The sequence below is a fragment of the Sciurus vulgaris genome (genome assembly GCF_902686455.1).
Source record: "Sciurus vulgaris genome assembly, chromosome: 10".
In the NCBI taxonomy this organism is placed as follows: Eukaryota; Metazoa; Chordata; class Mammalia; order Rodentia; family Sciuridae; genus Sciurus; species Sciurus vulgaris.
Genome location: NC_136470.1, coordinates 10,905,967 through 10,930,470, shown reverse-complemented (window position 1 = coordinate 10,930,470; position 24,504 = coordinate 10,905,967). Strand labels below are relative to the sequence as shown.

The 24,504-nt window shown below is 39.2% G+C and overlaps 1 protein-coding gene across 1 annotated transcript in view; it reads left to right on the top strand.

Annotated features, from left to right (window-relative positions):
* The first annotated feature begins 804 nt into the window (after positions 1 to 804).
* The window catches only part of SON (SON DNA and RNA binding protein), a 31,785-nt gene continuing 8,085 nt past the window's right edge, over positions 805 to 24,504 (top strand). The window contains 30 exon segments of the mRNA XM_079101366.1: positions 805 to 952; positions 4,037 to 4,203; positions 6,503 to 6,523; positions 6,526 to 6,581; positions 6,583 to 7,450; positions 7,453 to 7,511; positions 7,513 to 7,581; positions 7,583 to 7,708; positions 7,710 to 7,832; positions 7,834 to 7,848; positions 7,850 to 7,933; positions 7,935 to 8,009; positions 8,011 to 8,148; positions 8,150 to 8,176; positions 8,178 to 8,261; positions 8,263 to 8,346; positions 8,349 to 9,656; positions 9,658 to 9,834; positions 9,837 to 10,920; positions 10,923 to 11,389; positions 11,391 to 11,673; positions 11,676 to 11,928; positions 11,930 to 11,978; positions 11,980 to 12,012; positions 12,014 to 12,368; positions 12,371 to 12,388; positions 14,031 to 14,191; positions 16,105 to 16,251; positions 16,476 to 16,664; positions 23,276 to 23,386. Coding sequence (XP_078957492.1) covers positions 876 to 952; positions 4,037 to 4,203; positions 6,503 to 6,523; positions 6,526 to 6,581; positions 6,583 to 7,450; positions 7,453 to 7,511; positions 7,513 to 7,581; positions 7,583 to 7,708; positions 7,710 to 7,832; positions 7,834 to 7,848; positions 7,850 to 7,933; positions 7,935 to 8,009; positions 8,011 to 8,148; positions 8,150 to 8,176; positions 8,178 to 8,261; positions 8,263 to 8,346; positions 8,349 to 9,656; positions 9,658 to 9,834; positions 9,837 to 10,920; positions 10,923 to 11,389; positions 11,391 to 11,673; positions 11,676 to 11,928; positions 11,930 to 11,978; positions 11,980 to 12,012; positions 12,014 to 12,368; positions 12,371 to 12,388; positions 14,031 to 14,191; positions 16,105 to 16,251; positions 16,476 to 16,664; positions 23,276 to 23,386 — 6,708 coding nt within the window. The 5' untranslated portion in view covers positions 805 to 875.

Genomic DNA, 24,504 nt, shown 5'->3' with positions numbered 1-24,504 from the left:
GTCCCCGGCCTGGCAGTCAGCGGGGCTCCCTCCCGCTGGGGACCGCAGCCTGACCGAAGCACGCCCAGGGCGTATCACTGTAGCGTGGGCCGCCACGCAACTTCTCCATTCCCCCCCGGGCGCCTCCTGGCTCTGTGGGAGCGCCCAGGCGCCAAGGGCGCGCTTCGCTCCTTGCGGGCTGTTAGCGAAAGTCAGAGCTGACCAGCCACTGCGGGCAGTCTCGTGACCTGCTGGGCTCCTGGGAACCCAGAGCGCGCCACGCGTTTGAGCGCAGGACCTCCAGCCTATTGCTAAAAAAGTCAGCCGAGTATAGGCGGCAAGGGGAGAGGGCCGGGAGAGAAACGTTGTTAGTATTCACAGCACAGGGGGGACCCAGGCCGAGCAGTTCCCTCCCGCTTGCATCTCCCTGACTAAACTGAAGTCGGCGCCACTAGCAAACACTTGGAGCCCTAGGACAAGCACCACATTGCATATTTTATTTTTTGCTTCCTTTCCTCATGGTCTTTAATCTCAGACATTTAGACGCTACAGCAAATCTCCTAAAGCCCCTCAAAGCTGTCGGGGGGCCGACAACAGAAGCTGACAGTGATCTCAAGAGAGACTTCTGTAATGGCGCCTGCGTCAGACACTAACATGGCGGACTTAGTCGTGCGCGGCGCAAACGTCAGCAGCTCTCCCCCAGCCGCTCGGAAACAGAGGAGGAGAGGGCGGCCGTGCTCACTGATTGGCCCGTTGGCGGAGCGTGCGGGTCCGGGAGCTCCCATACGAACCAATCAGGAAAGCGAGAGAAGGAATTGGCCGCTGCGCCTCCTCCCGAGGCATGCTGGGAGCCTGGAGGACTAGCGAGGAGGAGTTGAGAGAACGGAGCGGACGCCATGGCGGCCGACATCGAGCAGGTTTTTAGGTCTTTCGTGGTCAGTAAATTCCGGGAAATCCAACAGGAGCTTTCCAGGTAAACACCTCCCAGACTTTTCTGCTCCCAAAGGGCTGCTAGGCCCCCCCCTTCGGGCTCCCGTGGCACCTTTCTTCAGAGACGCCGTCGTTCCTCGGCTCAGGCCCCGCTACGGCCCCGCCTGGGCCTGGGATCCATTTTCCGGGCCCTCCCCCCCAACCCTCAGCCGCTCGCTCCCTTTTCCCCGAGAAGCTTCGCCTTTTCGCTGGCGGTTCTAGACCCCTTCTTTTGAGCCGAGTTAGGATGCTACCCTCGGCTGCCGCTTGCTCGCCCCCTACTCCCTGGCGGCTGGTAGGCCTGCTTGTCCACCGGGACGGGCCTAGTTCCTTCCTCTGCCCCTCCTCCGCCGCCGCCTCTCCCCTCCCCCTCTCCGCCTCCGCGGCTTTCGCCGGCCGGTGTCTGTGACCGGAAAGGGTCTCCAACGGCCGTTTCTTGGGTAATCTTAAATCCGCCCCATTATTGCCAGCCTCAGACCGTTCGGGGGCCGGGAGCCATTAATTCTGCCATTCGGGCCCCAGTCTCCTGTGCCTTCCGCCCGGCAGCATTCTGATAGATTAGAGTGAAAATGCCTCGAAGTGATATTGGCCAGCTTGCGAAATATTCGAGAAGAGGATGGACGGGGACTTGGACATACGGATGATTCCTTAATTTTAGCAGTTGGAAAGTGGACTTTGTGGGTCGACCTAATTTTTTTTTCCCCCTCGCTACCCCTGCCTCAGTTGACATACTTGATCAGCACGCTAGTTTTGCTATTTCTGGTGGACTTTACATAGGTCACCTTTGGTTCCACGAAATTTGAAGATGGAGAGATTTCCAGAGCAGTTGTTTACTGAGAAAGGAAAATAGTGTGGATCATGCTGTTAGGTGGTTGTCTTATAGTATTTTTGTTTTGTACAGAATACTCAAAGTACAGAGGTTGGAAAGAGATCTTGAAAAGTAGTTTGTTTGTTCCGAGTTAAAATGTTTTTGCTAGTTGTATTTTAAAAGTTGAGAGCAAGAAGAGTATGTGAATTTGAAAGTAGCCGAAAACGCAATTTAATTAGGTATCTAAATTTACATGATTATTGGGGTAATGATGTATTATTGCAACACATTTTTGCAGAGTGTGTTGTTTTTTAAGTGGGAATTATATCTGCTCGCTGCATTGCTTTTGAACATTTTGTGATGTTTTTTAGGATGAGAAGAGACCTCAGCTAAAGGAGAATAATTTTCCTGAAAACTTGTAAATGGTTGTATGCAGTCAGTAATTGTGTTTGCTTTGTTGTTATAGCTTTTAATAGTCTCTCTTAGAAAATGAGCGTTTTGATTTGTTGTGAAAAATCTAGAAACTATGGAGGAGGAGAAAAAAACCAAACACTACTGTTATTGATGTTATATCCTTTTAGTTTTTCCTTGTGTATACAGATTAACATGTATTTTGTTAATGTGATTGTTCTCTTTTATTTTTCAACCTGATAGCAAGAACTAGTTTGTCTATAAGAGACTCAAAATTTGGGGTATTCTTCGCGGCTGCATAGAATTCCTTTGTAGAAATATGTTGAAGAATATATAAGTGGTTTGAAATTCTCATTGCTTTTTAGTAATTGCAGTTAATATCCTGGTGGTAGCTTTTAAGGTGAAATCAAGACTGCTTTCTTACAGACTTTTTAAAATTGTAGATAACTTTTCTGATTTTTAAATCTATGATAATTATGTATGTATAAGTGCTCAGGAAAAGTGTAAAATGAAGTGCTCCATAAAGACAGTCTGAAAGGAATATTAGATAAAGCAGATTATCATTAAGTGAATATTCAGCTTCTCTTTAATACAATTTAATGCATTACTAGTGTGAAGACAGGTTTTTTTTATTATTTGCCATTTCAGTGAACTGTTTTTCTTTTTCCTCATCTGATTTTACATTCATCAGTGTGGGTAATAAAAGCGATGTTTAGATGGTTAGCACAAGTGATCCAGTGTATATAGAAGTGTTTAAGAGTATGGGCTCTGGTTTTGAATACCAGCTTCACTTTTTAATGGCTATAGATCTTCGATTAAGTCTCTTACCTCTCTGTGCCTCATTTCCCTCATTTATAAAGTCTGAATAATAGTGGTGATCTGAGTTTTATTAGGATTAAGTGAGTTGAAAATGTAGAACAAGGCAGGACACTAGTTAGTACTCCATAAATGTTTGTTACATGGTTCATTGTATTAGAAAATCAAGTGTTCCTTAACATTTACTTAATTACTGAATTTATTTTGACTAGATTTTTATTAGGTAGTTATTTTATGTGTTTTCAGTTAGCTAAAATTGAAGTGAAATAAAAATTGTTGAAATTATTAGGTTTTTAAAAATTTTGCACATTTACACAATAATAGTAAAAATGATTACAAGGCTGAGATGTTTATATTTAAAAGTCTTCTGACTCTATGAATTAAAAATGTTAAGCCATCTATCATTTTGTTGTATGAATTAACTGCCACTTGTTTAATGTGAATTTTTTTGAAGACCAGAAATTTTTTAATGCCATTTTTGATAATTAGGTATAAATCATGTATAAACATTTTCCTTTTTAAATTTTATGGCATTTCAGTAACAGTCTAAACCTGAACAGAGGCTACAAGATACTTTTTTTACTCAATGTGTCTGTGGCTAACTTCTGTGTTTTTGATACTGTTTATTGTAATTGTGACCTGTGCACAGGTGTGGCTTTATTGTGGCCATAGTTTTAGCCATAATGTTAGATCATCTTATTGAAGCTCTTACTAATATTTCTCCCTGAAGATAAATACAAAGGTAACCCAAAACCTCAAGTTATATTTCTGGAAGTACTTCATTTTAAAAAGGTTTTGCTTAGAAATATGACTTTGCATATAGACCTTTTCTTAACTTTCATTGCTGAAAACTTTGTGTAAAAAAATGAGAATGTCACATCTATGAGTATGTACTGTTAAGAATGCCTTATTAGTGGCAAACATCTGAAATAGGAAAAGGGTGGAAGGTGTGGTCAATATTATACAAAGATTATTTTAATTGGAACATCATTATTAACTCATCATGTAGTGTGATAAAATGTTAATGAATTTTGAAAAACTTTTCTTGTCAAGTGGAAGGAGTGAAGGCCAGCTGAATGGTGAAACAAATACACCTATTGAAGGAAACCAGGCAGGTGATGCAGGTGCCTCTGCCAGGAGCCTACCAAATGAAGAAATAGTGCAGAAGATAGAGGAAGTGCTTTCTGGGGTCTTAGATACAGAACTACGATATAAGCCAGGTAAGTTGGTGATAAGTGTCTCAAAATTTTTGTTTCAAGGTTTTTTTTTTTTTTTTTTTTTTTTAATTTGAAGGTTAAGTATTATTTTTAAGTTTTTCTTGAATCAGTTTACAGAAGACTTTCTTCTGAGAACAAAATTATACTGAAACATGAACATTGATGCATTTGTTTGCTTTGCTGGTAGAATGTAATTTTTGTATCTCTTTGATTCAATTTTGTAGTGTCTTAGTGCCAGGATTTTTGAATGTGGGTTTTCATTGAACAGTTGTCTATAAACATCAGTTTTGGAAGATACAGTGTCCTGGACCAAGTCTGTAGTGAATTTTTTTTTTTAAGTTATAACCCTAAGAGGTTTTATTTTAAGGTCCAATCTTAGAGATGTCTTGTTTATACATCACCACTATTTAAAAGTGCAATGAAGGGAGTCATTGTATGAATATTTAGTTTTTTTTAGAATTGATTTAATAATTGACATTTAGAAGGAAAGAATATATAATTATGACAAAAATGATGATGTCTTTCAGAATTAGGGGTATGGTATGATTTTTTTTTTTTTTTTTCTTTTTTGTATGTTGTGGTTTAAAAGCAACACTTGAGTGCTTCTTAGATTTATGGCTCTAGTAACCTTTTCTTATCAACCTTTTCTTAACCAATATTTGATATTATGTAGTGATTAGGTTTTTTTTTTTTTTTTGCCTATGTCTTGTTCTTACTGATTTATATTTTTCTATAGTCTTAATGGCTAGGGTGTGTGATTAGCTTTTTCTGAGATCCCCAAGATTTACCTAATTTAATGCTGGTGATAGGATAAATCCCATCTGGTTGTAAAGTGGAACATAAAGGGATCTTCTCTAGGATATGCAATTGAAATGTCTTTTTTTTTTTTTATTTTTTTATGGGGAGTGGTCTGGGGGTTGAACTGGGGAGTCTCATGCATGTTTGGCAAGTGCTTTACTACTGAGTTACATCCCCAGCTCTGAAATGTTTTTTTGGGGGGTGGGGTGGGGTACTGGGGATTGAACTTGGGGACACTCAACCCCTGAGCCACATCCCCAGCCCTATTTTTTGTATTTTATTTAGAGACAGGGTCTCACTGAGTTGCTTAGCACCTTGCTTTTGCTGAGGCTGGCTTCGAACTCTCAATCCTCCTGCCTCAGCTTCCTGAGCTTCTGGAATTACAAGCATGTGCCACCGCTCCGTGTTCTGAAATGTTCTTAAATTTCATGTTAAGGGGTGTAAGAATTTCTTCCCTTTTGCTTAGTCATTTTTAGAAGTGTTCAGGGGAAAACACTGTTTTGAATCCAAATACAAGTATGAAAAGATGCAATTTGAGTTCTATATTGATGTGTCAAATTTGTCATTTAGATGTTTGTATACTATTTAGAAGTAATTACTAACCTTTGCTGAGAATTTACTATGTGCCAGGTCTTGTTCTGTGCAGTAGCATGGTTTAACTCACTTCAGCTTCTAACTCTACACAGTGTGTCAGTAATGTGGCCATTGCCATTTAACTACTAACCCATGCGCTGATTCAGGATACAAAAGTAAGCATTTTGTTTTAGAGCCAATGTGCCATGTTGCTTCTGGTATAAAAAGGAGTTAGTAAAATAATTGTAAAAATTAGGCAGGTGCAGTGGTGCATGCCTGTCATTTCAGCTACTATAATCCCAGTAGGCTGTGGCAGGAGAATTGCAAGTTCAGGGCTTCAGCAACTCAGCAAGACCCTTCTCAAAAGAAAAAAATGAAAAGAACTGGGGTTACAGCTCAGTGGTAGAGCGCCTCTGGATTCAATCCCTAGTACTCCCTCCCCTCAATTTTTCTTAATGTAAATCTTTTAATAGCAGTAGTAACAACTGAATATGAATACTGATTGATATAGCTTATAAACAATTTGCTGTAATTTAAGAACTGGATGAAATGATCATTTTAATAGAATTTATTAATTGTTTTGTTTCGTTTTTGTTTCACTGCTTTGTTGAACCCAGGGCTTTGTGTATTCTGGGCAAGTGCCGTACCACTGAACTACCCTCCACCCTAAAACACATCTTAATGTAATTCTAGATAAGTTTTTGAGATAAACTAAGAAGTTATTTTTAACCTAGACTTTAGTTGTTGAAAGAAGATTGGAAAAGTGGCAGTCTTTGGATTAATTGGTTTATGGAAAAGAGTTTATTTGGTAACTTTTCATTTAACATGGTATTACTATGATGTTTTAATATGGGAAAAAATACTGGTTTACGTGATGTATTTTAATCTACTTTGGGGAATGTCTGACAAAATTAATTTTTATTACTTTCAGACTTGAAAGAAGCCTCCAGAAAAGTAGATGTGTATCTGTACAAACAGATCCTACTGATGAAATTCCCACTAAAAAGTCCAAAGAAGCATAAAAAGCACAAAAACAAAAAGAAGAAAAAGAAGAAAGAAAAGGAAAAAAAGTACAAAAGACAGCCAGAAGAATCTGAGTCAAAACCGAAATCTCATCATGATGGGAACATAGATTTAGAGTCTGATTCCTTTTTAAAGTTTGATTCTGAACCTTCAGCAATGGCACTGGAGCATCCTGTAAGAGCATTTGGCCTATCTGAGTCCAGTGAATCCCCTACAGTTATGCTGGAACCTCCTGTAGTATCAATGGAGGTTTCAGAGCCACACATCTTAGAAACTCTGAAGCCAGTTACAAAAACTGCAGAACTCTCAGTTGGATCTTCATCAGTTATTTCAGAGCAGTCTGTGGCAGCAACATTGGAACCATCTGCGACAAAGATTCTGGATTCCTTTGCAACAGCAACAGTGCCTGCTACAACAGGAGTGCTGAAGTCATCTGAGCCACCTGTAACGTCAGTGGAGTATCAGACGAAGTCTGTGCTGAAATCTTTGGAGAGCACCTCTCCAGAGCCATCAAAGATCAAGTTGGTAGAGCCTCCAGTAGCAAAAATGCAAGAGCCATCAGAAACCCTTGTGATAGCATCAGACGTACCTACTGAGGTGCACCCCGAACCAAGCACATCAACAACAGTGGATTTTCCAGAGTCATCTGCAACTGAAGTGCTAAGATTTCCAGAGCAACCTGTAGAAGTACCATCGGAGATTGCAGATTCATCAATGACAAGACCGCAGGAGTTGCTGGAGCTGTCTAAGACCACAGCGTTGGAGATGCCGGAGTCGTCGGTGGTGGCCTCAGCGCTGGAGTTGCCGGGGCCACCTGCGACGTCCAAGTCGGAGTCGCAGGGGCCCCAGTGGACTCCAGGCTGGAGTTACCTGGGCCCTCTGCTACCCCGGTGCCAGAGTTGTCAGGGCCCCTTTCATGCCCCAGTGCCTGAGTTGCCAGGGCCCCCTGCGACTGCAGTGCCTGAGTTGCCAGGGCCCTCTGTGACAACCAGTGCCACAGTTGTCGCAGGAATTGCCAGGGCCTCCAGCACCATCCATGGGGTTGGAGCCACCACAGGAGGTGCCAGAGCCACCTGTGATGGCACAGGAGTTGCCGGGGCTGCCTGCAGTGTCCAGCGACAGTAGAGTTGCCAGGGCAGCCTGCGGTAACAGTAGCAATGGAGTTGACCGAACAACCTGTGACGACGACAGAGTTCGAGCAGCCTGTGGGGATGACAACGGGGGAACATCCTGGGCATCCCTGAGGTGACAGCAAGCAACAGGGTTGCTGGGGCAGCCTGAGGCAACTATGGTGCTGGAGTTGCCGGGACAGCCAGTGGCAACAACAGCGCTGGAGTTGTCCTGGGCAGCCTTCGGTGACTGGGGTGCCAGAGTTGCCAGGGCTGCCTTCGGCAACTAGGGCACTGGAGTTGTCGGGGGCAGTCTGTGGCAGCTGGGGCACTAGAGTTGCCTGGGCAGCTCATGGCAACTGGGGCACTGGAGTTCTCAGGGCAGTCTGGGGCAGCTGGAGCACTGGAGCTTTTGGGGCAGCCTCTGGCAAAAGGGGTGCTTGAGTGTGCCCGGGCAGCCTGGGGCGCCAGAGTTTGCCTGGGCAACCTGTGGCAACTGTGGCGCTGGAGATCTCTGTTCAGTCTGTGGTGACAACATCGGAGCTGTCAACGATGACCGGTGTCGCAGTCCCTGGAGGTGCCCTCGACGACAGCGCTGGAATCCTACAATACGGTAGCACAGGAGCTGCCCTGCTACATTAGTGGGGGGAGACTTCTGTAACAGTAGGAGTGGATCCCTTGATGGCCCAGGAATCCCATATGTTAGCTTCTAACACCATGGAGACCCATATGTTAGCATCCAACACCATGGACTCCCAGATGCTAGCGTCCAACACCATGGACTCCCAGATGCTAGCGTCCAACACCATGGACTCCCAGATGTTAGCCTCTAGCACCATGGACTCCCAGATGTTAGCTTCTAGCACCATGGACTCCCAGATGTTAGCAACTAGCTCCATGGACTCCCAGATGTTAGCAACCAGTACTATGGACTCCCAGATGTTAGCAACTAGCTCCATGGACTCCCAGATGTTAGCAACCAGCTCCATGGACTCCCAGATGTTAGCAACCAGCTCCATGGACTCCCAGATGTTAGCAACCAGCTCCATGGACTCCCAGATGTTAGCAACCAGCACCATGGACTCCCAGATGTTAGCAACCAGCACCATGGACTCCCAGATGTTAGCAACTAGTTCTATGGATTCCCAGATGTTAGCATCTGGCACTATGGATTCTCAAATGTTAGCTTCTGGCACCATGGATGCCCAGATGTTAGCATCTGGCACCATGGATGCCCAGATGTTAGCCTCCAGTACCCAAGATTCTGCCATGTTGGGTTCAAAATCTCCTGATCCCTATAGGTTAGCTCAGGATCCTTACAGGTTAGCTCAAGATCCCTATAGGTTGGGTCATGACCCTTATAGGTTAGGTCATGATGCTTACAGGTTAGGACAGGACCCCTATAGATTAGGCCATGATCCCTACAGACTAACTCCTGATCCCTATAGGATGTCACCTAGACCCTATAGAATAGCACCCAGGTCCTATAGAATAGCACCTAGGCCATATAGGTTAGCACCTAGACCCCTGATGTTAGCATCTAGACGTTCTATGATGATGTCCTATGCTGCAGAACGTTCCATGATGTCATCTTATGAACGCTCTATGATGTCTTATGAGCGGTCTATGATGTCCCCTATGGCTGAGCGCTCTATGATGTCAGCCTATGAGCGCTCTATGATGTCAGCCTATGAGCGCTCTATGATGTCTCCTATGGCCGAGCGCTCTATGATGTCAGCCTATGAGCGCTCTATGATGTCAGCTTATGAGCGCTCCATGATGTCCCCAATGGCTGATCGATCTATGATGTCCATGGGTGCCGACCGGTCGATGATGTCGTCATACTCTGCTGCTGACCGGTCGATGATGTCATCGTACTCTGCAGCTGACCGATCTATGATGTCATCTTACACTGCTGATCGTTCAATGATGTCTATGGCAGCTGATTCTTACAACTGATTCTTATACTGATACATATACGGAGGCATATATGGTGCCACCTTTGCCTCCTGAAGAGCCTCCAACAATGCCACCATTGCCTCCTGAGGAGCCACCGATGACACCACCATTGCCTCCTGAGGAACCACCAGAGGGTCCTGCATTACCCACTGAGCAGTCAGCAATTAACAGCTGAAAAATACTTGGCCTTCAGAGGTGTCAGCATTACCTCCTGAAGAGTGTGTATCCCAAACTGAGCCTACTGTGAGTCAAAGTGAGATTTCAGAGCCTCCAGCAGTGCCTGCTGATTATTCAGTGTCAGGATCAGAGTCCTCAGTGTTAGCATCGGAGGCAGTTGTGACTGTTCCAGAACCCCCACTAGAGTTAGAGTCTTCAGTTACATCAACACCTGTTGAGTCTGCTGTAGTAGCAGAAGAACATGAAAGTATTCCAGAGAGACCAGTGACTTGTATGGTATCTGAAACACCCATTTCAGCAGAACCATCTATGTTAACATCAGAGCCTCCTATGACATCAGAAACAACAGAAACATATGATTCCATGAGAGCTGCAGGGCATGTTGCCTCAGAGGTGTCCATGTCCCTGCTGGAGTCAGAACCAACAGAGAGCATTTTGGAGCTACCAGGCATGGCTGGCCCAGCTCCTGATGTGGCTGGCCCAGAGCCTCCTGCTATGACTGGCTCAGAGCCTCCTGCTATGGCTGTCCCAGAACCACCAGCCATGCCTGAATTAGAATCACCAGCTGTGGCTGTTCCAGAGCTTCCCACCATTGTTGAGCCAGAGCATGTTACCATTCCTGTGTCAGTTGTATCTGCCCTGGAGCCTTCTGTGCCTGTCCTAGAACCAGCAGTGTCATTCCTTCAACCTGCTATGATTGTTTCAGAACCATGTGTTTCTGTCCAGGAGTCAACTGTGACATTTTCAGAGTCTGCTGTCACTGTTTCAGAGCAGACTCAAGTAATAACAGCTGAGATGGCTTTAGTGTCTACACCAGTGATGGTGGGGTCTAATGTATCATCACATGTTATGAAAGGGATGAATTTATCTGGTGATCAAAGTTTTTCTCCAGATGTTGGCATGCAGGAGATTCCACTGCATTCAGGTGAAGAGCCACATGTGGAAGGACACTTGAAAAGTGACACTTATGAAAATGAACATGGTATAAATACAGACCTAAATATAAATAATCATATAATTGCTAAAGAAGTGGAATATAATACAGATTCTGCTGCTAGCACCTGTCCTGTTGGTGAAACTGGGAAGAGAAAATTTTGTCCATCAATGAAACTAAACAATGCACAGTATTGGATATCTGCCCTGGTGTTAGTGAAGCTGATGTAGGAGGAGCACTATCTTCTATTGGTCCTCTTGGTCTGGAACCTGATACAACGGAAACTAATAAAGGTATTGAGTTTGTGACAGCATCTGCTCTCAGTTCAGTTAGTAAATATGATGAACTATCTTTAACTACTCAAGATACTGAACATGACATGGTAATTTCCACCAGCCCCAGTGGTGGTAGTGAAGCTGACATAGAGGGACCTTTACCTGCTAAAGACATTCATCTTGATTTACCATCTAATAATCTTGTTAGTAAGGATACAGAAGAACCATTACCTATGAGAGAGAGTGACCAGATGTTAGCAGTTGCTCTCAGCCCTAAAGAAAGTGGTGGAGAAGATAAAGAAGTACCTCTCCCTACTAAAGAGATACATTCTGATTCAGGATTTTTCTGCTAACATTGATGAAATAAATGAAGCAGATTTAGTGAGACCATTACTTCCTAAGGACATGGAACGTCTTACAAGCCTTAGAGCTGGTATTGAAGGACCTTTACTTGCAAGTGAAGCTGAACGTGATAAATCTGCTGCCAGTCCAGTTGTAACCAGTGTACCAGAAAGGGCTTCAGAGTCGTCTTCAGAGGAAAAAGATGATTATGAAATTTTTGTAAAAGTTAAGGACACACATGAAAAAAGCAAGAAAAATAAGAACCGGGACAAAGGTGAGAAAGAGAAAAAAGAGACTCTTCATTAAGGTCTCGGAGTAAGCGTTCCAAGTCTTCTGAACACAAGTCCCGCAAGCGTACCAGTGAGTCTCGTTCTAGGGCAAGGAAAAGATCATCTAAGTCCAAGTCTCATCGATCTCAAACACGTTCACGGTCACGCTCAAGACGCAGGAGGAGGAGCAGCAGATCAAGGTCAAAGTCTAGAGGGAGGCGATCTGTATCAAAAGAGAAGCGCAAAAGATCTCCAAAGCACAGATCTAGTCCAGGGAAAGAAAAAGAAAAGATCAAGCTCTAGGGATAATCGAAAAAGCAGTTAGAGCTCGAAGTCGAACCCCAAGTCGTCGGGAGTAGGAGTCATACTCCTAGTCGTCGAAGAAGGTCTAGATCTGTGGGTAGAAGGAGGAGTTTTAGCATTTCCCCTAGCCGAAGGAGCCGCACACCCAGCCGAAGGAGCCGCACACCCAGCCGAAGGAGCCGTACCCCCAGCCGAAGGAGCCGCACCCCGAGCCGAAGGAGCCGCACCCCGAGCCGAAGGAGCCGCACTCCCAGCCGTCGGAGAAGATCAAGGTCTGTGGTAAGAAGACGAAGCTTTAGTATATCACCAGTCAGATTAAGGCGATCAAGAACACCCTTGAGAAGAAGATTTAGTAGATCTCCCATCCGTCGTAAGAGATCCAGGTCTTCTGAAAGAGGCAGATCACCCAACGTCTAACGGATTTGGGTGAGTCATTCTTCTAAATTTTATAGTATGTAATAGAGAATGATTTAAACTTGAGGTTTTGTGATTTTTGAGTCAAATGGGATATTTTGGATTATAGGTTTAAAGCAATTAGATAGATGCATGTGAGCATATGTTAGGAGATGAAAAGACCTGCGTTTGGAGTATATTAGAACCAAGGTTTTTTTCCTTAAATGTCTTATTTGTTTCCAGCCATGTTGCCTTAACTAAAATGAGAAAAGTAGGTGGAGATCAACAAAAGGTAGATAGAGATGTCCTGTTGTATTAAGAACAAGGCCAGTATAATATGCTCATATGATTATTACATGCATCCTTGAAAAATGAGCAAAATGGTGGTTGGGGCTATAGCTCATTTGGTAGAATGCTTGCCTCACAAGCACATGGCCCTGGGTTCAAATCCCCAGCACCACCAAAAAAAATGGAAAATGAACAAAATTATGATTTTCTTATTTAATAAGTTAACATATCTTAAAATGGCAATCTAGAATTGTTAAATGTTTGTGAAGGTAATCTGATTCATACAGTTGGTAATAGAAGTCAGTAGAAAATTTGCATCTGGGGTTATTTAACGAGGTGAGTGAAATTGTTACGGATAAAGTGGAATTTATTAGATCAGAATCTGTTCTGGGCCAGGTTTGCTGGTGCGTGGCCTGTAATCCCAGTGGCTTGGGAAGATGAAGCAGGAGGATGGCAAGTTTGTGTCCAGCTTTGGCAATTTAGCAAGGCTTGAAGCAACTTAGCAAGACCTATTCTCAAAATACAAAGGGACGGAGATATGGCTTAGTGGTAGTGTGCCCCTGCGTTCAATGCCCAGTCTCCTCCCCAAAACAACAAAAAACTGTTCTGCTGTGTTTTAAAAATAAGTACTATGTTTTGATAAGTTAAAGTAGTATGCAGAGATGAATAAGACTTGCTGGATGCAGGTTACCTGCTGCATAATTTAATTACCCAATAGATTGGACATCTCCAGATCAGGATTATCTGAAGAAAAAGATGCTAAGAGTAAGTAGTCAGGCAAAATTTGCATTTGGTTCAACAAATGTTTTCTCAGTTCACTTTTATTCAAAGTAGAGAGATAGTGTGTAATTCTGGGAGTGACTGCAAGTTGGTGAAGGAGACATGGGGAAAAGCTTGTCTTTTTACCAAATGGTAAAACTGCTAAAAGGGAAAGGATGTGATGATTGCTATATTACCAGTGGAAAAAGAGGCACTTCAGGAGCAGTGGAGAGCAATGTTATTCCGGCTTGATGAAGACATGTTAGAAGAGGGAGTATGTTATTTTGAGTGTAAAGAGTGACTTAAGTTGTTGTCATATTAGAAGGAGAGTAGTTTTAAGGTCCTGATAATTTTGGGAAATAAATTGACTTTGATGAGTTTCTGTATTAAAATGTATGGCTTGGTGATCATTATAGGTTATAGTGAGCAAACTATTTTAAGTAGTATTTGAATGGGAAACTCAGTGGGGACTTAAAGGGAGCAGCTCTTAAAAACTTAGAACCAAAGAATAGTTTGATCATACTCTTATGGCAGAAAATTGATGTCCTTCATGTTATTAGTATATGAAACTTGGGATAATACAAAATGCACAACCTTTAGGAAAACTGCTTTTATTTTTCTTTTACAGATAAGGCTCAATTACTTGAAATAGCCAAAGCTAATGCAGCTGCCATGTGTGCTAAGGCTGGTGTTCCTTTGCCGCCAAACCTAAAGCCTGCACCTCCACCTACAATAGAAGAGAAAGTTGCTAAAAAGTCAGGAGGAGCTACTATAGAAGAACTAACTGAGGTAAGCTAGACAGAATTCGTTTTCATTCTTAAATGGATTATTCCAGGGATGTTGACTCTGGAGCGTGCCAAAACCTGAATTGTGGGCTGAACTGATAATGGCTGGCACCGAGTGGCCAAAACCCGAAATACAGATGTGGCAGCGGCAGAAGCTCTGTTTAGCAGGCCATTATCCGGGATGGCTAAGCTCCGCTAGCTAAAAGTTACTTCCCATTACTTTTGCTTTCCAGTTTTAGAAGCCAAACTGACTGAGGAGTGGGACGGTTCGTTTGAATGGAGGAGGTGTTGAGTGAGCAACACGCAGAAGCTCGCCTACAGTTTCGTTTCCATTCACGACGTGTTCACTGATCGCCACGAGTGTACTGCATATACGCAAAGACACAGACAATCTTCAGAAATGATCTTTTGCCACCGGAGCTTGGAAATTAATGAGAATAGCTGGCCATTGCCTGAAAGGAACTTCTTTCGCATCAACATTTCGGGTTTTGGCTGTTTGGTACCAGCCATTGGCGATAATGGCCGGCCATTATCAGTTCTTCCTGCGGTTCGGGTTTTGGCAGTAACATATTTTAAATACACTTATTTTGTTTTTAAGAATTTGATCTTTTTGATTGAGGCTTTTTTGGGGAGGCTTTGTTTTATTTTATTTTATTTTTTGGGGGGGGGGGAGATGCTGAAATATTGCTGCTAGGATCCAGAAATACCACATTGTTTCATATATTGAAACTTGTAATTGGCTAGCCTTATGCCAGCCTGCCACTGTCAATATATTCTGTTCCCCTTGGTTACATGCTTGATACACTCTTGTGTTTTTGGCTAAATGAGCTTTTTATCCTGTTGTAATATTTTCAATTGATAGTAGATGTGACGAATTCTACTGCTTGTATAGAGACAGTTCTACCCAAATTTACCCTGACCTTTTTATAAAGCCAGGTAATGGCGTCTGTTCCTTTGCTTCTCAGGAAGGAACTGATGTTCGTTTATGTGTCAGATGCATCAATTGCACCCTCTCCATTATGCCTTATTTTCCTTAAGTTCTATTCCTTAAGAAATTCAGTCTACAAAACATTTATAGAGAGACATTTTACTGTCTGACTCTATCACAAATGTTTTAAAACTTTTATTGTATCATATGTTTGGGGATCATAAAGTTTCTTAATCTGTTTCCTCATTTAGATTTATTACAATATGAATTATAACTTAAAACATAAGGACCTAGCAAAGCTTCTATTGCTTACTTACCAAATCCAAGTTCATCATTAAAATCTTATGAATGCTCAGTATTTTGCTGTTTTTAGCCTCATCGTCAGCGCTCTTGTCTCTTCTAACAAGATTTTTTTTCACCTTTTTACCACTACCAGACCAGAATGACTTTCTTTTCCTTCTCTACCAGTCCTTATTCTTCACTATGAAAATCTGGCTTAGAATTCTTAAAGAGATATTCTTTGATTCTCAAACCCTGCCTGACTCTATTCTCTCTTAAGCCTTTGTTCTTTTAGCACTTATGTACCCAGTTTGTATTATATCAGTTTGCACTTGTTATTGTGTTGCTCTGTAAAAAACGTTCTTCAATTATTTCATGTGTATGTATTCTGTCTCTTGTATTAGAGTGTAAGCTCCTTGGGAGCAGGGACCATGTCTTCTACTTCTTTTTTTTTTTTTTTTTTTTTTTTTTTTGTATTTCCCAGACAGTGCCCAGTACAGTGCTCTGCACATAGTAGGTGCTCAATAAATGTTGTTGACTGACTGACCAGCCAGTGTGTTTAAATAGCTAATAAGTTAAATTACCTTTTATAACCTATCACTAATCTGTTTACTTTTGAAAATTGATTTTATGTGGTTTTCTTTTTAAAAATTGCATGTTATTCTACATAAACCATAAGATTTATGTTTTGTTTGTTTTTACTTTTAAAGAAATGCAAACAGATTGCACAGAGTAAAGAAGATGATGATGTAATAGTGAATAAACCTCACGTTTCGGATGAAGAGGAAGAAGAACCTCCTTTTTATCATCATCCTTTTAAACTCAGTGAACCCAAGCCCATTTTTTTCAATCTGAATGTGAGTATTAGAGCTTAAATGGATTGAAATGGCACAGTACATGGAAAATAAATGTGCATGGAGTTTAGTGTATTAGTTTTGGGTTAAAATATTGTGGGAAAATAATGAACAAATCAGTATCCTCCCAGAGTAAACATTTTCCTCCAGATTATGTTGAAATTTTTCAGAAACCATTTAATGTTAATATCTGTTTTATTGGATTTTAATTAAACATTATTTTTTAGATTGCTGCAGCAAAGCCAACTCCGCCAAAAAGTCAGGTAACACTGACAAAAGAATTTCCTGTATCATCTGGATCTCAACATCGAAAAAAGGAAGCAGATAGTGTTTACGGAGAGTGGGTTCCTGTAGAGAAAAATGGTGAAGAAAACAAAGATGATGATAATGTTTTCAGCAGCAATTTGCCCTCAGAGGTAAGTAAGAGGAATATTACATGTTTTTCCTTTTTTATACCTGAATCTGCCATTTTATTGTTACTTTATATCTGATTTGGATTCTGTTTCACTCTTCTTAGGGCCGGGTTAAACGGCAGGGCCGGGTTAAACGACAGATGAAACAACCCGCAGCTTCTCATTTGACAGTAACTCGATGCAATTCACTTTGTGGAACCAAGCCACAAAGTGAAAAGCATCGAAGTGCAGAGAACAGTGTTATCACATCCCTACCCAACATTGGGCCCTCCTTGCACTTGTGGGAAGGTAGCCCAAGGTACAACTATTTAGCTTCCCGTTTTGCTTCAAGGCTATATAGCTCTAGATTTTGGTGGTAGCAAATTTATTGGGTGGAGGGATTGAGTGGAGAAAGGCAGATCCTCAGGTTCAACACAAGAACTGGATTGGAAAAGGTCACTGTAGGTTGATGTGAACATCTTGCGTACATAGCCCATTGCCCTTAAGTGATGGTTTATTTTTCTGGGTTGTTTGTCAGATAGCCTTTAATTTTCATAATTTTCCCCTTCCCTGTGCTACCTTGGCCCTTTTGAATTCTTGTGTTTAACCTAATGTTCAGCCTTGGTACTCTGTTCCCTTCTCCTTCCCCTCTTTGCTACTATTAAAAGTTGGAGAAGTGGAATTCACACTTTGAAATTTCCACAAGGCTATAGTTGTATCTTGTCAAAATGACGCAATAACAATGCCAAGTGTCAAAACAACCCCATTAAAATGCCGCCTGATTAAATAATGTGCTGCTAATTATAGTGCACATGAAAACAGCAAGACTGTATATATATGTAAATATATATATATATATCTGTATCTTTGTATGTATCTCTGTATCTGTATCTTTGCTGTATCTTTTAATAAACAGTTTACTTTTATTTAACTTGTTGTGCAAAATCACGCTTGGGGGATCTGGGAGGGTGGAGACTTATTAGGGGAGGTGGGAATTTTAAGTGATACAATAGACTAGTTGTCATCACCTCTTGCCCTTGGTTTCCAAAGCCTTGACATTTGTCCAAGGACTGAACTAGATATCTTATGCCCTTATGGACTTCTTTTTCTTGCAGTATGGAATATGTGGGTCTGAGAGACCAATACTCTTCACTTCAGGTTCCCTACATTGGCCATATCATATCATCTTCCAGTAAACACTTTCAATTCTCCAAATATATCCTGTTTATGAAATTAAAATTAAACAGAACCCAAATCAGAAGCTTTTTGTTAGCAGTATCTTTTTTTCTCCTGAGTTATTCACAGGCGACATTTTCACTGTGTTTTTTTGACCTGCGGCATTTTTGAAAGGGAACAACGTTCTATACAGTGAACGGAACATGATAACTAACCAGTGCAACTTAGAGTCAAAGGTGATGGTCTATGTTCACATTGAATTCACCAACTTATGCAAGTTACAACATCACTAGTGAGGAGAGGGATAGCTGGTTTGGACGATATTTATTGAAACCAGTTCATTTTGCTCAGTTGTTAATCCTCAAATTAGGCTACGTGCACATCTCAAGAGGGAAAGGTTAATTGACATATGCAGCTGACTTAATCTTCTTGTGTAGCTGAGTGTAAGCCATGATAAAGAGGGCTGTACAGACTTACTTTGAAATCCTGATGTGAATACTTTTAGAAATTAATTTATTACAGATTAAATATTGTAAACAGTTGGAATAAATATAGCTAGGGAGATTCTTTGAGGGAAAAATTTTCCAGTGCAGTGAAGACCTATATATAAATACTGCAAAATTCCAAGAGATTTTCCTGAGAAGATACATTAACGTTTTTACTTCCTTCAGTTGAACATGGGGAAAGTGTTTTTAGTAAATCTCGATTACACTTCTTCCTGGTCAAGAGAATGTGTGTGTGTATTATTTAAAGTTTAGTACTCATTTTCAGCCTTAACACTACAGTGTGATGCCTTAGCTTTGTCTCATCAAAAGAAGTTGTCAGATTTTAAATAAAGGTTCAGGAGAATTACTGTATTGACAGAAAAAGGAATCCTGTGTTGAAACAAGGAAAGAAGGTTCTTTTCAGAGGGCCAAATGAAGGAAGTACAAGATGCCTCTTGTGGAACACACAACTATTTGATGCCAGAATGCTAAGCTTCTTAGAGGATTAGAACCAAAGAATATATAGGTGAACTTTAGTTCTAAACAAAATACCAAAATTTTAGGGAGAAAATGGACAGGGTTTTGATTTGCTTTCAAATCTGCACTTCTACACAGCAATAATGTTAAATACCCAGAAGAAATGTTCACATGTAAGATTAAAGGAAAGTTCTTTCAGATGGTTAGCTTTCAAACTAAATACTCTATTTTTAATCAGACTTTTTCATTTTAATAAATATAAATGGAATTTGTGGTTCTTTAATCTTGACCATGAAACATTTAGTCAAAATCAAGGATTTTTATCTTCATGAAGGCTAAAATATCTTTGCTATAATTTATAATCCCACCAATTGTCTTGCATGGGAGTCCTTTTTGACATGAATGGATAGACATTGTGGATGAATCACCATAAATCAATACCTTATGGAAAAACAACTCATCAGACTGTGCCCTTCTGCCATAGCATCATCTTACCATCAGCCAGCATCATCCTCAGTAAAAAGTGACTTCAGAATTTTTATCATATGTAGATTATAACTAATGAAATTAAAAAGGTTAGAAAAGTAGTATTTAAAAAATAGTCCTCAAGGGTATTAATTCTTGTAAAGTTAGCAAAAGGCTTATTGGTTACAAGATTAAAATGTAATCTCTGCATCAGTGTAAATGGAATAATTAAATTCATAACCAATAGTGTGGAGTTTTTGTGAGTTTAGTGTCAATTATGAATGTTTTAGGGACCCAATTCAAATGACTGCTTGGATGTTAACATGTTTATCTCAAGGAATGTGCTAGGTTTATATTACTGAATCCTATGTCCCTATGAAAATAGTACTCTTTTAAATTTAGAAGCTCTCAATTTAGAAAGTTTAGGAAAGCTCACTTGGAGTAAGATGAACATTGGAATTGGAAATTAGACACAGTTTCTGGTGCTGGTACTGTACAGCCTTGTTACTTATTCTTTTCTCCTTAGATTATCCTTGGCTTTTTGTGCTGTATTTCTAAACCATTTAAAATAGGTATATCTATTTGTTGCCCCTCACAATTCATTTATATTAATCTAAGAGTCATACTAAAAGAATCTATAATTCACATTTTAAACCAATCAAATACAATAACTGGGACATTCTATAGTTAGTATGGCTTTTTGAAGTTGTCATTTTGTTATGTATGAACATGTATATTAATAATTTTACTAAATGTTTTTTTTATAAGGCCAGATGCTTTCTTTTTAATTGTTTTCTTTAAATTTTTCCTTTTATGCTTTGTTTATGCTCTGCAAATTAGCTGTGAGGAAAACAATTTTCTTGGAGGTGTTATTTTTCTTATATGACTTATCCCATCCTAAAAATAATATTTAGTTCTTTTTTATTCTTTTACTGGCATTCTACAAAATTGTTTTTAAAGTGACTTGTTCTGTTTATGATAATAGCTGGGTTAACAAACAAGTAAATTCATTTAGAAGGACATTTTAATGAACAATAAAGATATAAAAGGTACATTTTTTAGCAGGGCACAAAATTTGTATCACATGGTGCCAATTACATAGATTTTTTTTTTTTAAAGTATATTATATTAACATGTAATACCTTTGTGGGGTTTTAAAGTAGAGATCTGCTTTGTTGTTGAGGTGCAGATTTTAAAAATTAGGTCATTTTTATTAACTTAAGAATTAAAATTCTGGACACTATATGGAGTTTACCTTTTCTAATAGTTCCTAGGAAAAAGGAAATTAAACATTTCCTCCATTGTAATACCCACAGTATTACTACATAGTTATTTTTATACATTAGGTAGCAGGCTAGTCTATAATTTGTCAGTGGAAACAAAAGGCTTGTAGATGACAGTCTAATAGTATTCTAAAATTTAAGCATTTGGTACTTTCTCATATTTTCTGTTTTTGAACAATATTAAAGAATGGTTAAAATTATAAAGCTTCATTTTCCAGTGCAGTAATCACCAGTCACTGAAAAAGACAATTTCCTAATCACACTAGCCACATTTCAAGTGCTCCATAGCTATCACTGCAGAAAGTTCTGTTGGACTCTACTGCTGTTGAGAGTAGCTGTGGTATTATATGAGTGTTTTAATAACTGGTAAACACAATTTGGTCTGAACTTGAATGTTAATGCTGTGGGGCTTATATAGTTGACTTTTATGCATTATTGCATAACCTGAGTTACTTTCAAAAGCTGGAAACAGGCTTTTGGGATCCTCAGAAGGTTAAGATGATTCATTCATTTTCACATTTTTCACATTTAAAAATATAAATATGAAATTAACAGTAAAAGAACTACTTAGAAACAAGTGTTTGGTATGAGCTTGCAGCTTATTTAGTAGGTCTGCTGATGAATAGACCTATTGATGAATTGTACTGCCTCACACACACACAAAAGTTGAAATTTTATCTAAAGTGAATTTGAAATAAACATCAGGGTTGCTACATTAAGATTCCATTCCGAGTGGGATTTGAATTTAATATGAAATATTAAGGAGATGAAGTTTCATTCTGGGGGTAAATGATGAACTATTTAGGTTACTTCTCAAAGGCTAAAGACAAAATATGAAGATCTAAAATATCTCTAGCAGTGTGATTCACAGGTATATTCATGCGTTCTACTTTTTCATTCTAGAAAAGTATTTTCAGAACCATCTAAATATATGTTTATGACTAACTTATAGTTAGAAATTGGGGATCAGGGGTTAGGATGATGGGTAGGCATATTTTCCCCAATATCTTTTCAGAGTTTAATTTTCCAGAATAAATATTTCTTATTTATGCCAAAGTACCCTAACACTTAAATTTATAGATTGTTATGGACACCAAAGTCTGGGAAGATAAATGAGACAGTATTTGTTTTATTTGGTGATCTTTCAAAAATTACCTTGATAATTCACTTGAAAGTTTTAGGAAGACACCTCATGTAGGCCTAAATGGGAGATAAATTTTGTTTTGAAATATCTGTATTTCCACTTAAAATCCAAGGAATCACACAAAACATAGCAGAAATAAAAGATGAACATAGTATATTTCTTAGGGTTTCAGTCAAACTTTGCTTGATTTATTTAGGCCTTAGAAATACTCATTTATGTATAAATTAGTTGATTAAGCACTTAGGATCTTTCAAGAGAACAGTTTAACAATTACAGAATGAAATCAATTTGGTATTCATTTAAGAAGGAATTATATTTAGGAATTTATACATCATGGAAGAAAAAATTTGATTTAGCTAAAGGAATCTTAGATGTTTCAGCAAGAAAAGAATGATGGTGTGAAAAGGGGTTCTGAAGATATGAAAAGAAAAATTATATCAATGCATGAGATATACTTATTCTCAGTCATATAGACTTCTCTAATCTTATTTTTAAGAGTTATTTTATACACAGTAAATATCAAGTTACAGCTAGGTTCTAATTTTTAAAAATTCTTAGCTGTTCATGATTTTGAGTTCCTTAGGTTTGTCATATCCTGATCATTCCCTGTATATGAAAAAAATCAAAGCCTTCCCGAGTCACATAAGCATTTTACAAAAATGGATTTTCTTGGTGAAATAAGTAGAAAATATTAATGGGTTAAAGAAAAACAAATCAAGAATTAGTTGATACAAATTAACTTGTGCTCTTAATTTTAGATAAAAACCATGAAATAACAGGTTAAACCTTACACAAATCTGACAAATTGAGAAGTAGCTATAAGAATTATCTCTAAGGTTTGTTTCCTTCAATTTTGTTTGTTTCTGTGGAGCCCTCCCTCTCCCCCCTACTCCACTGGTGATCGAGCCTAGGGTCTTGTGCATGACTAGGCAAGTACTCTACCATTGAGCTACATATACCCCCTAGCTCTAGTGTATGTAAGGCTTTAAAAGGTGGAATATAGCCTTTGGTGGGAATGAGAATCTTATTTAAAAATGTATTCACTGATGTTATGGACTTCTATGAAAATATTTTAACTTCAGTAATCAATGTATGCAAACTGAAAACTTTAAAAGATTTATCTATATACTGAATATATTCTTTGAAGAAATTCAGTTCTTAATACCAAACTATTTGTGAAAAACATGAGAGGTGAAAGATGCCCTGCTTGAAGGATCCATCATTGACACCATAATGGTTTGCCACTTGATTATTCCAAGAACCTCACTGCTGTTGAAGGTTATGCCAATACTTAAGGTCAAGTGAGAATAAAGCATATAAAATTTGTAATAGTTCAAAAAATTCCTGCCATTAAAAGATCTTAATGGAATTTTCTGTAATCAGTGATATAGAAAATACGACTGAATTCAGATTTTGTGTTGGGTTTTGCTGCTTCTGATACTTTTAATTTTTTTTCCAAATTTCCTTTTTGAGTCTTCTGACTTATAACAATATTACTAATATTTAAGGATGTTTTTTGACATGTAGTAACAGAAGATAGGAGCATTTATTATGATTTAGGGGGCTTTGGTAATTTGAGATAATTATCTATGTTTTCTTTCTTAGCCTGTGGACATCTCTACAGCAATGAGCGAACGGGCACTTGCTCAGAAAAGACTCAGTGAGAATGCATTTGACCTTGAAGCCATGAGCATGTTAAATCGAGCTCAAGAACGGGTATGTAGTAGTTTTAATGTCTAAATGAAAAAGAATTTAATAAAATCATAAGTTGTGATAAATATTGTTCTAATTATTAAGCTGGCTTATTTTAAATGAAAGTGATTTGAAGCCTGATCATTCAGTAAATGTTTATTGCATACTATGGTTAGAGAACAAAATAGAAAAAAATTCCCTATCATGGAATTTACAGTTTTGCACATAAAAGTAACAGTGCCCACAGCAGCCCAGTGAGTGTGTATCTTTTTTTTTTTTTAATGTTTTTTTTTTTGTTGTTGTAGATGAACACAATACCTTTATAATGTTTATATTTTTATGTGGTGCTGAGGATTGAACCCAGGGGCCTCACATCCCAGGCAAGTGCTCTACCACTGAGCCACAATCCCAGCCCATGTGTGTGTATCTATTACTATTAGTTTACATGTTTCACCTAAGGAACCACAGGTAAAGTGTGGTTAAGTGATAGCAAGATCACACAAACCAGTAAGTTGAAGAACTGGGATTCACACTCAGATAATCTGAATGCAGTCTCTGCTTTCTACAATGGATAGCTTCTTCTTTCTCTTTTAACTTTCTATGTAAATGTATATAGAACAATGTACAGTGTTACGAAATTATATTTGTGACAATACCAGGTGTGCAGTAAATATAATTTGAAATCTGATCTTTTATCATAATAAACATTGGGATTAATGTAGTCCATAGATTTTTAAGGAAGTTGTTAATGTATTTGAGTGGATATTTCCTGTTATTTATTAATCTTGAAGCATGTGTCATGAATTTAGTTCTGGATTGTATTATCTCAAAGGAAGTAATTAAAAGTTCATATGATCATGATATTTATTAGAGTACATCTTTATGCCGTGGGTAAAAAGGGAGGGCAGGGATCCTTTGCATTACAGTCTTACATTTTTCATGTAACTGTCATATTTTGCTTTTTAGTTACATATATCTCATTTCTTATTGATAGGAATCACTGAATACTGTTAAACTACTGCTTTGGAAGATTTAGGAAAACACTTAAATATTCATAATTTCAGTGTATTTTAAAAGTACAATATTTTAGTCTTATTTATCCCTTACAGGAAGTAAACCATTTTCCTTTTGTGAATTAAATT